Raw genomic sequence first — 13853 nt, forward strand, 5'->3', positions numbered from 1 at the left:
CCATTGTTCAGGCCAGTGTTCGAGCACAAGGCTTTAGCCGAAAGCTATTCTCTAAAAAATGGCCATTTTTTATCCCAGAGCTCGAGCTTAAAAGTTTGTACTCAAGCATAAAGGGTAGTGCTCAAGCATTAAGGGTCTGGTTTGTTCCCATGTGTTAACCCAAACTTTACTTAATCATAACTTTTTCGTTAGAAACCCAAATAGGGTCATTCTTGAGTCCAAATTATACATTTTTTTAGTCACCTTTCTAATGCCACAAATCTCATTCCATAATTATGACTTGAAATGACCATTATACCCTAGGGTCCCAGAATGAACCCGAAGTTAAAGTTATCACTCCTTCATGATCCAATATGGTTATAATTGACCAGTATGACTTTATTATGACTCCTAATGTATAGTAAGGTGTATAATGAGCATTTTTCCCTTGGTGTCCTCTTTTCGAGTTAGGACCCGGTTAGCGTTTCAGATCTATGGGTTTGAGTAGTTACGTATTCAGTTGATTTAGGGGTAGTGTTTTGGGGTGAAGATAATACACAAATTGAACTGCTTCAAGCTGGAAACGGAAGGGCATTAGTTTCTTTCATGCTCATAAGGGCATCAGGGTCATTAAAATTATAGTATGAGTCATGTGATTGTCACATCGCCACTTTAACAATAAGATCTGACCAAAGCCTCGTTAGATAGGGTGAACTACAACAAAAAGGGTTAGTTGCAACTTTAGTAGTTCAAGGGGTTAGTTGTTGATTCCCTAATAGTTTAGGGTTATTTTTTTGCAGTTTACCGTATTATATATATATATATATATATATATATATTTATTTATTTATTGCTTATTTACTGAAAAAATAAGACTATATTGTAATTTCTCTAATTTATTTTGTTCATTCTCCATTTTGTTTTATTCTCATTGCTTATCAAACATGATCTCAGCTATTACTTCTTTAATCCTAACTTGCTTTCAAATTCTTTAACCCCTTCTAAAGTCTAACTACACCGATAAGTTCTCAAAATACAATCTCATTCATGATTCTTGAACAAATTTGTTTTCCCTTATAATATGTTACGGCCCTGGTTTTACAAACATGGTGCGTCCTGTGATGACCCAAAAGTTGATCCGATATTGAATATGAAGTACGAAAGCGAAAGAAGAAAACAAGGTCTCTAAATATGTTTGTCATCCCTAACACACAAAAGTGGCTTCATATGAAGTACGAAAGCGAAAGAAGAAAACAAGGTCTCTAGATATGTTCGTCATCCCTAACACACAAAAGTGGCTTCCTATGAAGCCATAGAACTCAAAAGAAAACAAAAGTGGAAACGAAGTTTTGAAAATGGGTAAACACAACCATAGGGGTAAAATGGTCTTTTAAAAATAGAAGTGGATGCTACCGAGCACAACATTAGAAAGACAATGAAAAATTAACAAGGTTAGACTCAAGAATCACTTGATTCGGAGTCCGAACGAAAAAGATAAGGTTAAAACAAAATTAAGTGCTAAAGTTGCCAACAAGCAGGACTCAAAGGTTGTGGGCAGACGTCAAACCCTCCGGGCGCCCTTCAACTTTGCATTGCGGGTGGGCGCCAATTTCTGTGGGCACCCGCTAAAACATAAAGTTGCTACCAAGGAAGAGAAAATGGGGGTTCGAGAGGTTTTTAAATTGTCTAAATTGAATTTGCAATGTTAAAATATACCCACAAGACCCTCAGAAGTTCTGAAATGGTTGGTCCTATTTTTAAAAAAAAAATTAATGAATAGTGACCATACCCTAAATTCAAAATAAGGGTTTTTGGTACCTTTTGGAATATGATGATTTTTAAGGTCAAACATGAACTTTCTAAAAGAGTTTATGAAGCAACCCCCCCCCCCCCCCCCCCCCAAAGTTGAGTCCTCAAAATAGCCATGATCAAAAACCAAAATAAAATTTGACATAGAAAACCCAAAGTGCCCTCAACATAATGCAATGTCAAAGAAGTTAAAACTTGTTAAAATTTTCTCATACATTCATTCAACCCAGGACCATTAGCCCATCACCATGTACACATCAACAAAATATTAAATAAAAAAAAGCATACACATCTCTTAAGCATTTTTTGATATGTTACATGGTGATTGGTACAATAACAATGGTTTCAAACCATGAAGTAATTTATCCCTTTCAGAGCATCTCCAATCGTGTGTGTCATAATAGATTTATACAAAAAATTTAGATTATTTATTTTTACCCCCACTGGTTGTTTTATACTTTTTGTGTAAAAATATATGTCATGTCTGGACCTCGCATAATTTTTACAAACCTATTTAATATAGGGTTGATTCGTTAATACAATGAGAAAGAAGGAGGAGAAAGAAAATATGGAGATGTGGCTGTTTAAAAAATTTGTGTAAAATGCACAATAATTTTACACATTGGTGACATGGCATATCTTAACAGACTACTGGAGATTAAAAAAAAAAAAAAACTACACATCATACGTGCCAATGTATATTCTACACAAAAAAATATTTTGACAAACTGTTGGAGATGCTCTCAGTCGTTAAAGTGACACGGGTTAAAGAAAATGGATAAAATATTAAAGTTTGATTGGATAAAGGAAACCAAACTTTATCATTGACACAAATTGACATAATGTGGCCCGGGATATGCTTCTCGCATTTATATGTAGAGTGCGACTAACTGTAGTCGCGCCACATGTCAGCTTTTGTTAATTTTTTTTTTTTAGGTCCCCTTTCTCTCTCTTCTTTTTCTTTCTTTAATATCTCAGGCCAGACAAGTCTCCAGTGCCAACACCATCAACGAAGACATGTCTTCATTGTTGATTTCAATAGAAGAAGAAGAAGAGCATAGAGGCATCTATTAATTTTATTTTAAAACTTAATCAAGTTACCCTGAGAACTTATCATCGGCAAAATTACTTTTTCACTAGTTTAGTGTGTGAGTGTGTGCATAAAATTGGTTCTGTAGATTATAATATCTACTAAGCTGAGCTATTGATGAAGAAATTTAAAGGGAAGGGGGGAGGGGGGGATCAAGGGTGTGACTTATTATAAAGCAAAGATAGAGAATGCAATTACTTTATACTGTTAGGGAACTACATGCATGTATGTGCCAAATTTTCATAGCTCATACTACAATTATCATAGGCCATAGTGGCCCCTACACCCTCCTGTTCAACCAAAAGATCGAAAGAAAGGAAGAAAAAACCTACAACCATATAAATTTTCTCTGCATGTACCTTTGGATGAAACAAACCATGTTTTGTAGTGACAGAAGTACATCAAAGCAACAAAGCATTCACATACGCACAAACCAAACAAATTCATACACATTGTCACTATTGTGAGATTTCTATGTACCACTCGCAAGTGCACGAATCTTTGCAGATATGGTTTACTTGTAAGGGTGTCGTACCTAAGGGACTTGTATAAAATAAGTTTGTCAACAGATTTCTTAAATTCCAAATTAATTTGAAAGTAGGATAATCGAATTGTGATAATTTATTCTAAATTAACTAAATAAAAAAAATAAAATAAACTAAAGAATAATGATTTAATAGGATGTAGAAAATAGAGAGAAAGAACTAGGGGTATGATTTCACCACTAACGTCGCACCACCAGTCAATTGCATCAATTTATTTGAGATATATCATATAACATGCATAGGGAATTAATCATGGCTACAAGCGCATATTAATTCAGCTAGAAAATAATATAATTTAAAACTAAGCATGGACAATCTTTGATTAGTATAAACCATCTACCTATTTACTTTACTCTAGGGTGTAGCATGGTCTATCTTTTCTAGGCATAATTTATCAAATCTCTAACGTTATATTCAGATAAAAACCATTGTGTAATCATCTCATTCACAACTACAAGAAGTGAATGAGTTGTGTTCAATTACAAGATTAAAATATCTAAGAGAAGATAGAAAAATATTTGTAATTGAATTAAAACTCTAAAACCGATTCTTATTGAAAATTCAATTAAAAACTTTATACATTACACAATCATGCATGATAATATTTGTTCTCCAATAATTAAATACAATCAAACCAGTATGCTAAGTTAGGGCTACATCACAACCCTAGCAAAGCGTTTAGCCAAGCATAACTGGAGTGGAATTGTTCATGGTTAAGGAAGACATCTTCACCGCCATGGATCAATCTCTTCTTTCTTCTGAATACTTCTCCTCTGATCTCAGCCTCAAGCTCCTCTGTATGATCATTCAATACTGTAGAGGACTCCCTTTAGAAAAATAAAATATCGGCCCTAAAGTTCCCTTTTTTATATAGGAGACATACATAGAAATTCTGTCAAATAAGGACTCTAAAATTGGTGCATACTTCTAAGCCAATTTTGACAAGGTAAACAGTCGTTTTAGGGAATTCTCGTGAAATACAAAGTTGTAACTATTCGAATTTTCTTTCAACCTAAGCAAAAATTTAGCCGTTTTGACACTCGAAGAGAGAGATAAAGCCAGATTACCAAAAGGGTTTCAAGTTACCAACTTTGGCGAAAGTTTTCCTTTTTGGAGAAGGATTTTTCCTTTTCTTCTTATTTCCATTCTCATCAACTTGTGGCTTCCTTTGGATTATTTTCTAAGTATAATTAGACTTGAATCTTCAACATTGCTCAGTCCCACGGAATATCATCTTTTAAAGCTCAGAATCACTGGTATTGACTGATTTTACAATTAAAGCCCTGAAATAAATAAAAATAATAAAACAATGTAAAATCTCAAATAAACTACTATTAAGATAATAAAACATGCAAGTAAAGGGGCTAAAATGTAGAACATTCAGCGCCTAACAGTCACCATAAATTTGAGCCTTAAACTATAGGAATCCATTCCCTTCTTAAGCAATACATGCGCGCCTTAAAGGATTTAGATAATTTAAAATACTAATTACCAGTAATCAAAACAATTAAATGAGAGAAATGGCACACAAAAGAGTGTCTACATATTTAAAAGAATAAAAATGTAAAAGGCAGAGGCTATCCAACGGAAGCCCTTTGAATTTGATGGAAAAAAAAAAAAAAATTGATGGAAAGAAATAACACAATAATGGTTTTGGGTCATTTCACTTATATAACAACACGTATATTGCATATATTATATCAAGTGCCAAGCAATGTAGAAATTGTTGGGGATTTTGAATATTTTTATACATTCTCAATTTTAAATCTATTCACATAATCATATTAAAATACTACACTTATATATTCATATCACAATGTAATCAAAGCATATTATAGATAGTATAAATAAAACAATATAATAAAGTAATAGGCCAGTAAAATGTATAAAATCAATAAGAGGATAGTAAAGAAACTTTTGGCCTGTGTAATGAAGAGGCACGTAATACTGCGCTGTCCTAAAACCTTTACAGCCTCCCTACGTGTATGTTGTGACGACTATAAAAGGCTCTAAGATACAACTCCAATGTCCTCCATAAACATGTTCACAGAGAGACAAATCACCAAATCTTTGTGTCATATTGCCTCCAAAAACTCAAAGATAAGAATATAATATAATAATATATATGAGTTGTAGGAAAAGAATAGAGAAGGGATGCATAAAGATATATAAGTTAAGCATTAATTATTTTGTTGAAGAGACCATATATTTATAAGCTACCTCATGTCTCTAGCCAATAGACATAACCCTTATCAGAAACACCTTTTCATATTTACTCACATCTCTTTAATTGAACCGTAAAATGAAGTTTTAAAAACTTTATATGGTAAAAACCTAACAGAAATACCAAAGTGAAACATTATAGAGACATTTTGTTGAACGTTTGGAAGTCATACAAATACTCTACTACAAAGAAGATCATCAAATCAATTCAATTTCATGCAATAAACAATGCAAAAAGAACGGAACATAGAAATCATGTTGTTGTATATAATAATTTTCTAAAAACAGAATTGTAGAAAAGATTCATAGCATGTAAATATAAATTTGTATATATAAACATACACATATGAATTTGTATATATATATATATATATACACACACACACATGTAAATACACATTTGCAACAAAGATTGGGGATGTAATATAAAACCTAATAGAAAATAATCATCATAATTTCAGGTATTTGACGAAAATATGCATATATATATACACACACATACACACCTTATACAGATTTAAAGACTCTCCTACTTAGAAAATTTTCACAAACACCGATTCTGCGTTCGAGTAGAGGAATTGAATTCTCATAACAATCGATCAACAGAAATGGAAGCTAACGAAGTTATATGTGTGTGTATATATACACACACACACACACATTGTATATATAAACAGAGAGAGAACCGTATACGACATTTGAGAGTTAAGATTCAACTTTTGAAGGCCGAAGAAGTTGAGCTTCGGAGGGAGGGAGCAAGGACGCCATTGCTACTTATGTAGAGAGAGAAATACGAATGCATAGATCTACGTTTCGTTGGTCAAATTCTGAGTTTATAATCAGCTTGTAAAAAAAGATTGAGAAAATGAGAAGGCTTTTCTTGAAAACTTAAACTCTCACGGCTCAATGGAAACTAAATCATCAATCTACGCTCTATCTTTTAGGATTTTTTGGAGAAGATGCGGAGTTGTGGAGTGATTTTAGTTTATTGGTGTTTTGAAGGAAAAAACATTAGTTATGAGCTTTTTAAATTTAATTTAAATTAAAAAATTAAACATTACTCAAACACCGTAATAATTAACGCGCTAAATAAGAAAGAATATATGATAAATATGAAGTTTTCTTTTAAAAAATTATTTGACACTAATATTTAATTTTTAATATAAAATTTAGTTTTTAAAAAGAAATTTTTACTTGTTTACAAGATTTGAAGCTTAAAACGTAATAAATAAAATGCAGTAAATAATCATTTTTGTTGTAGCGACACCAGCTCTCATGCCGCCACCTCCTGCAACCCATCTGGTGCTTTCGGTTACATCCCGTACGCCCCACCAATGTCGAAAACTCTCAAATAAACAGGTGGAGAGAGAGAGGGACAGAGAGATTAAGTGAACCCATATTTGCAGACCCAAAATTGCAGGGGCATCGATGATGGTGCCAAAATAGTGGAAGAGAACCCTATATTTGCAGACCCAAAATTGCAGAGGCATTTCATCAAACAGTCTGTCGGAAGCATTGATGTAGCCATGGACGATCCAGTGATGAGGGCCTCCCGGACGGACCCGATGAAGGGGGAGATGAGGAAGCCGAGGATGGTTTGGACTTTGGAGAGAGTCGGCGGCTTGGACGGCAGGTTCTTCGCAGTAGGGCCGCCGGTGACTTGGACGTAGAGAGAGAGAGAGACCGGAGAGAAAAGGGGAAGACCCAAAAACAGAAAAAAAATTAAAAATTAAAAATTAACAAAAGCCATCAGCCAATAGGACTTCCTAATATTCCGCATCAGTCCAAATCATGAAATGATTTCTCCGACGGCAAATGTTCCCTTTCAGTCGTTCAAGTGACGGCTAAAATAGAAACGTGTGAAACAGACAAAAAGTAAATAAAAAATTAACAAAAGACATCAGCCAATAAGACTTCCTAACTCATATAACTGTCCATATAATTATGAGTTTAAGAATAAATATAGCTTGTATCACCTCAAAACTCATATAAAAATTTTATTAGTATCATTTATTTTTGAAGTCCAAATCTTATAAAATAAAAATATAAATTAATTATTGGTAGATTTTACAACAATACCTCGTTGTTTTATTTAAATGTTTATACACAAAAATAAAATATATCTTTCATATGAATTCAAGAAAGAGAATAAAAAATTACTCAAATGTTTCCTCGTATGAAATAAAAACACATGAACTTTTTTTTGTGAATCAATTCACGAGAAATAGAAAAAACTAAAATATTGTGATACTAAAATAATGTATTAATATCAGAGATATTATTACTTAGTTTTGGTTTGATATAGTGTTTCTGGAAGAGGCGGTTATTCTTTTTGTCATTTTAATCTTGTTAGTTACAGGGCCAAAGGATGCTATTGGTGTTGGGGTTGGTTTTTCTAAAGTGGTCCCTTTCATTAGGCAAATTTGTGTTTGGAATAGTGGAGTTTCTTAGACATCTTTTCTCTCGCATCTTTGTTTTCTTTTTTGTTTGTTTTTTCTTTTACTGGAAAGGTTTCTCCTTTAGAATTTGTTCTTTCCAGTAATTTTCTGAGGGCACTGTGAGCTTGTAAATATATATCTTTTTCCTTTTATACAAAAATTATTTATGAAAAAAAAATAATAATAATGTATGAGTCCAAACTATGAAATAATTTATATCTTCCTTTCACTGGTTAAGTGATGGCTAAAATAGAAAAGTTTGTTTAATTGGATGAGCAGAGAGAAAGGGTGAAATCTATGTTTTTTTATTTTATTAGATTCAGCGTTGAAAAGGGCAAGACCCATAAAAAAAAATAATAATAAAAAAATAATAATAATAATTAATTAACAAAAGCCATCAGCCAATAGGACTTCCTAATATTCAGTATCAGTCCAAACCATGAAATAATCTCTCTGACGGCTAACGGTCCCTTTCAGTCGTTCAAGTGACGGCTAAAATAGAAACGTGTGAAACGGAAAAAAATAAATAAAAAATTAACAAAAGATATCAGCCAATAAGACTTCCTAACTCATATAATTGTCCATATAATTATGAATTAAGAATAAATATAACTTGTATCACCCTCAAAACTCATATAAAAGTTTTATTAGGACCATTTATTTTTGAAAGCTCAAATCTTATAAAATAAAAATATAAATTAATTAATTATTAATAGATTTTATAACAATACATTATTGTTTTATTTAAATGTATATATACGCAAGTATAATATTTTTCATATGAATTCAAGAAAGAGAATAAAAAATTACTCGAATGCTTCCTCATATGAAATAAAAACACATGAACTGTTTTTGTGAATCAATTCACGAAAAGTAGTAAAAACTAAAATATTGTGATACTAATATAACAATAATGCCAATAACAATAATATTATCATATGTGCTAATATTTGTAGTTGTGAAGACAAATTCTATCGCTACTCTTATATAAATTATTAAAGCACTTCTCTATTTTGTTCTTGCTAATTATATTTTGTGTTAAAATGTTATATATTTCTTTCAATATTTCATCAAGGTAAAAATGACATGTATTTTTCTCAAAGTGGAATCAAAGTAATCAAATTTTTGTTTTTTAAAAATTGAAACATTTGTTGAATAAAATTTAACTCTTGAACAAATTTTTTTTTTATTTACAACTTTTTTCTCTTACCTGTAACTTGTCGTTTTCTCTTATTTATTTTTTATTTTTATTTTTATTTTTTGCGTATCGATCAGTTTTCATAACTACTTATTTAGGTTCATTTTCTTTATTTTTTGAATTATATTTTTTCAATATATATACTAGTAAGAAATTAAGCATGGTATAATAATTTTCTTTTTTAATTACAATTGATTGATAAATTTTAAATTATATAGTATTAATTTGGCCCAACTGAGAAGAGTCCCATGTCCCTCCAAATTATGATTCCTGGCTCCGCCCAGACACCCGCACTCACTTTAAGAAAAATCTGAAGCTCGGAAACAAAATTCTCCAAAGTCGTTAATATCCGCACACCAACGCTGAATCTATGTTGTTAAGATGGTATTTTTTGAATGTTGACTATTTGAGTAAAAAAAAATTTTGAATATTTGATTGCAAGATGGGCCATATAAAAGGGTCATATGACATGGAACAAAATGCAACAAAAATTGAAAACAATGGAAGATTATCTCTCACTTTGGAGCTTTTCAGGATGTTTGATAGGTACCCAAATGGCCATGAGAGCTGCAATTGAGCTAAATGTTTTCAATATCATTAGCGATTCAGGGCCTGAAGCTCAGTTGTCTTCAGCTGAAATAGTCTCAAAAATACCCACCACCAATCCAAACGCAGCCACTGCCTTGGATAGGATACTGAGAATGCTGAGTGCAAACTCCGTGCTGTCAACGTCCGTGAGACAATCCCGGAATTGCGAGACGAGTCCAGAAAGAACTTATGGGCTGACGACGAAGTCGCGTGCCTTGGTGACAAACAGTCCAGACGGAGTTTCTACAGCTCCAATGGCGCTTCTGGTCTCCGATAGGGCGTATGTGGAGGGTCTTTACAAGCTCAAAGACGCCGTGCTCGAACCGGAGTGCTTGCCGTTTCACAAGGCTCATGGAATAGGCCTTTTTGAGTATGCTTCTAAGAATCCAGGATTGAGCAGAGTGTTCGACGATACTATGGCAAACAGTTCGAAAATCGTGTTTGGTATGGTGTTCAAGGTGTACACTGGATTTGAACAGGTGAGAGAGTTGATGGATGTAGGGGGTGGCAATGGAACTTCACTTGGGAAGATCGTCTCCGTTTGTCCGCACATTCATGGCATCAACTTTGATTTGGCTCATGTGATCGCCAATGCTCTTGACTTCCCTGGTTAGTTCTGCATATTCAAGTCTTTCTGTTTGTCTCTCTCTCTCTCTCTCTCTCTGTGTATATATATATATATTGTTGTTATTATATATAACTGCTTTTGGATTAGAATTCACTAAAATGATCTGAAATGAATTAATCACTTGGCAGGTGTGGAGAAAATTGCTGGAGACATGTTCGAGTCACTGCCAAATGCACAAACGATTTTACTGAAGGTTTGTGATCATTTTATACTTCTGAACTCATATTCCTGTAAGCATAAAATGTCTTCTTGCCTTGAAATTAGTAATAACATGGAAAATACTTGGTCCTGACCTATATAGACAAACTTTGTCCTCCCAAGGTATAAATGTATTTCTGTAACATCACATAGAAACAGAGGCTCTTCTTTGCCAGAAACAGAGGCTAATAAGCCTCTCTGCTTGGGGCCAAATCTGGTATAAAATATAGGGAGGGATTGAAATGGCAACCATTGAAAATTTATTTGCTTTAGTAGATTTGGAGTAGAGTTCTGCGTCAGTTTACCAGAGAGAGGTGGGCTGCTTTGATACTAAGAATGAAGACTAGGGTTTTGTGTTGTATATAATTTTTTATATGTAAAATGGGTTTTTAATCCGATTTATCGTTAGTACAGGTCTAATCAATTTTTAAATTTAAAACAGATGGTAGTCTCTTATTGGACCACATAGGAGGGCGATGAAGTATTACCGTATTTGACTTAGTCAATAATGTAGGTCCATTCAAATAGTTATTTTACCAGTACTCTTTGTTTTTAACTTTGTATTGAAGGCAAAGTCAGTAGCTACTACCTAGGTTGCAAAAGCCATGGGGGATTTTTGTTTTGTAGACATATAGGTTGCAAAATCTCATTCTCCCACTTCCATTCCATTTATTTATTTATATTTATATTTTTTTATTACTTTGGTTGTCTTAAATTTCATCAAAATTTTCAAAACAATCTCATTCTTATCCTCATTTACATAATCGATTTTCAAAATTCGTCCCAAACAGAGAGTGAGGCCTGCCAAAGTGGGATTTTCACCAACTCTTTATACATATTTGACCTATTTTCACTAGCGATCCAGGGGCTCAAGCCCACCCCCCAAAAAATAATATATGTATATGGTAGTCCCTTATTGGAACCACATAGGAGGACAAGGTTTTTCCTTTATTGTTCTAATACTAATATTATTTCATTAGGAGGAAAAAAAAAAAAAAAAAAATTGATATAGGACAAGAAGTATTACAGTATTTGACTTAGTCAATCATGTAGGTCCATTCAAATAGTTATTTTCCCGGTACTATTTGTTTGTAACTTTGTATTGATTCTATTGAAGGCAAAAGTCGGTAGCTACTACCTAGGTTGCAAAAGTCATGGTGGATTTTTGTTTTGAAGACAGATAGGTTGCAAAATCTCATTCTCCATCTTCCATTTATTTATTTTTTATTATTATTATTTAACTGTGGTTGTCTTAAATTTCATCAAAATTTTCAAAACATCTCATTCTAGTCCTCGTTTACTTAATCGATTTTCAAAATCGTCTCAAACGGAGAGTAGGGCCTGCCAGAATGGGATTTTCGCCATCCCTTTATACATATTTGATCTATTTTCACTGGACTCAAGCTCACCCCCAAAAAATAATATATATATTTTTGTTATACCCAATTTTAGCCAAGCCAAAAAATAATAATAATAATAATGCTTTATTACTAGTTATTAATCCATTTTATTGACAATTCATGAGTCCGCCATTAACTATTTTAGTAATATATCATAGTATATAAGGGTAATTTAATAAATTTATTATATATTTGAGGCGGGGGCAAGCATTTTTCGAAACCACCCCAAAACCCACCAAAATTTTCAAAGCAGCCCCCATTCGAGGCAAGCGAGCCCCTAAAGTGAGAATTTTTGTCATCCCTATAAGTAGATACGTTGCAAATTTCAAAATATATATATATATATATATATATATATATATATATATATATAATGTGACAATGCTTACCTACTTATTAGAGAGTAGGTAAAATAATTTTAGTGTGAGATTTTCATTTAGCTTTTGCTTCGAAAAAAATAAGACAAGATGTTTAATACAGAGTAATATGATTTGAATCTTCACACCAGCATGTTTCTGATTTACATTGTGGGTCAATGTAGCTATTCACGATAATAAATAGGCCTCTCCAAGAAAATTATTAAATAACATAAATAAACTCATAGGATGGTCCCATTAATAATAAGGGATCAGGATTCTCTTGTACAAGTTTAGGTTGTGTGAGGCAATAGTTTTAAATTAGCAATGCAATAATTTTAAATTGATAATATAATAATTATAAATTCATAAAGTAACAACGTGTTGAATTGTTAATTTAATGGTATTGCAACTTTACAATAATATGTAATATGTCACACGAATGTTGCAACTTCGATAAATATATGTTGTATGAGTATTGCATTATTATTGCATCTTCGATGAATCTCGCAGTATTAATTTAATAGCGTACAAAATGAACACAAGAATGGCGAGGAAACGGAGATGATTTGAATCCAATGATAGTAAGATAGCATGTATAACACTACTCACACAAATTCTACATGCATGCAGTTCATATTGCATGATTGGGATGACAAGCATTGCATCAACCTGTTGAGAAATTGCTGGAAGGCATTACCTGATGTTGGTAAAGTCATAGTTATTGAGTTTGTGATCCCTCAACTACTGCAAAATGATGCTGAAACAATGAATGCAATATCATCGGACTTCCATATGATGATATCCACCACCGGTGGAAAGGAGAGAACAACGGCCGAATATATTGCGCTAGCAAAAGTTGAAGGTTTTACTGAAACAAAGATCATTCCAATTTCACAAGGGCTTCATGTTTTGGAATTCATTAAGAGAAACATTGCGTAGAGTGTGCATGGTGTCTCCTTCCATATATATGTATGTTGCTTTTGGCAATGTTTGAAACATTATGATAAAAAGTAATGCGAGTACCTTACAACAATAAACACTTCCTTTTGTATTGCCCATTTGAAACGGATTTTATGGGAATCGAATCCTGAGATGGAGTTCCTGGTGTTTGCAAGTTACAAAATTCGAGATAAATTTGGATATTCTATGGAAAGTGAAAGTGAAAAAAAATGAAAATCAAGTTTCCATCATGGGAATCGAATCCTGAGATGGAGTTCCTGTTGTTTGCAAGTTACGAAATTCGAGATAAATTTGGATATTCTATGGAAAGTGAAAGTGAAAAAAATAAAAATCAAGTTTCAATCATGCATTTGTTTAATAGGAAATTTTTTAAAGAAAGTTGTGAGAAAATTTTATTTTGTTAGTTTGGGTAGAATGAAAAGGAAAATAAAATGATTT

General features: G+C 32.7%; 1 protein-coding gene across 1 annotated transcript; it reads left to right on the forward strand.

The window, feature by feature from the left end:
* Nucleotides 1-9768: 9768 nt before the first annotated feature.
* LOC132303330 ((S)-scoulerine 9-O-methyltransferase-like) lies at nucleotides 9769-13578 on the forward strand. The gene is made up of 3 exons (XM_059800546.1): nucleotides 9769-10479; nucleotides 10627-10691; nucleotides 13086-13578. Exons 1-3 carry the CDS (start codon nucleotides 9783-9785, stop codon nucleotides 13392-13394), a joined length of 1071 nt encoding a protein of 356 aa, XP_059656529.1. The 5' UTR covers nucleotides 9769-9782; the 3' UTR covers nucleotides 13395-13578.
* The last annotated feature ends 275 nt before the right edge of the window (nucleotides 13579-13853 follow it).

The sequence above is a fragment of the Cornus florida genome, unplaced genomic scaffold (genome assembly GCF_030987335.1).
Source record: "Cornus florida cultivar Cherokee Brave unplaced genomic scaffold, ASM3098733v1 CherokeeBrave_3.0.0_Hap2_Chr04, whole genome shotgun sequence".
Taxonomy (NCBI): domain Eukaryota; kingdom Viridiplantae; phylum Streptophyta; class Magnoliopsida; order Cornales; family Cornaceae; genus Cornus; species Cornus florida.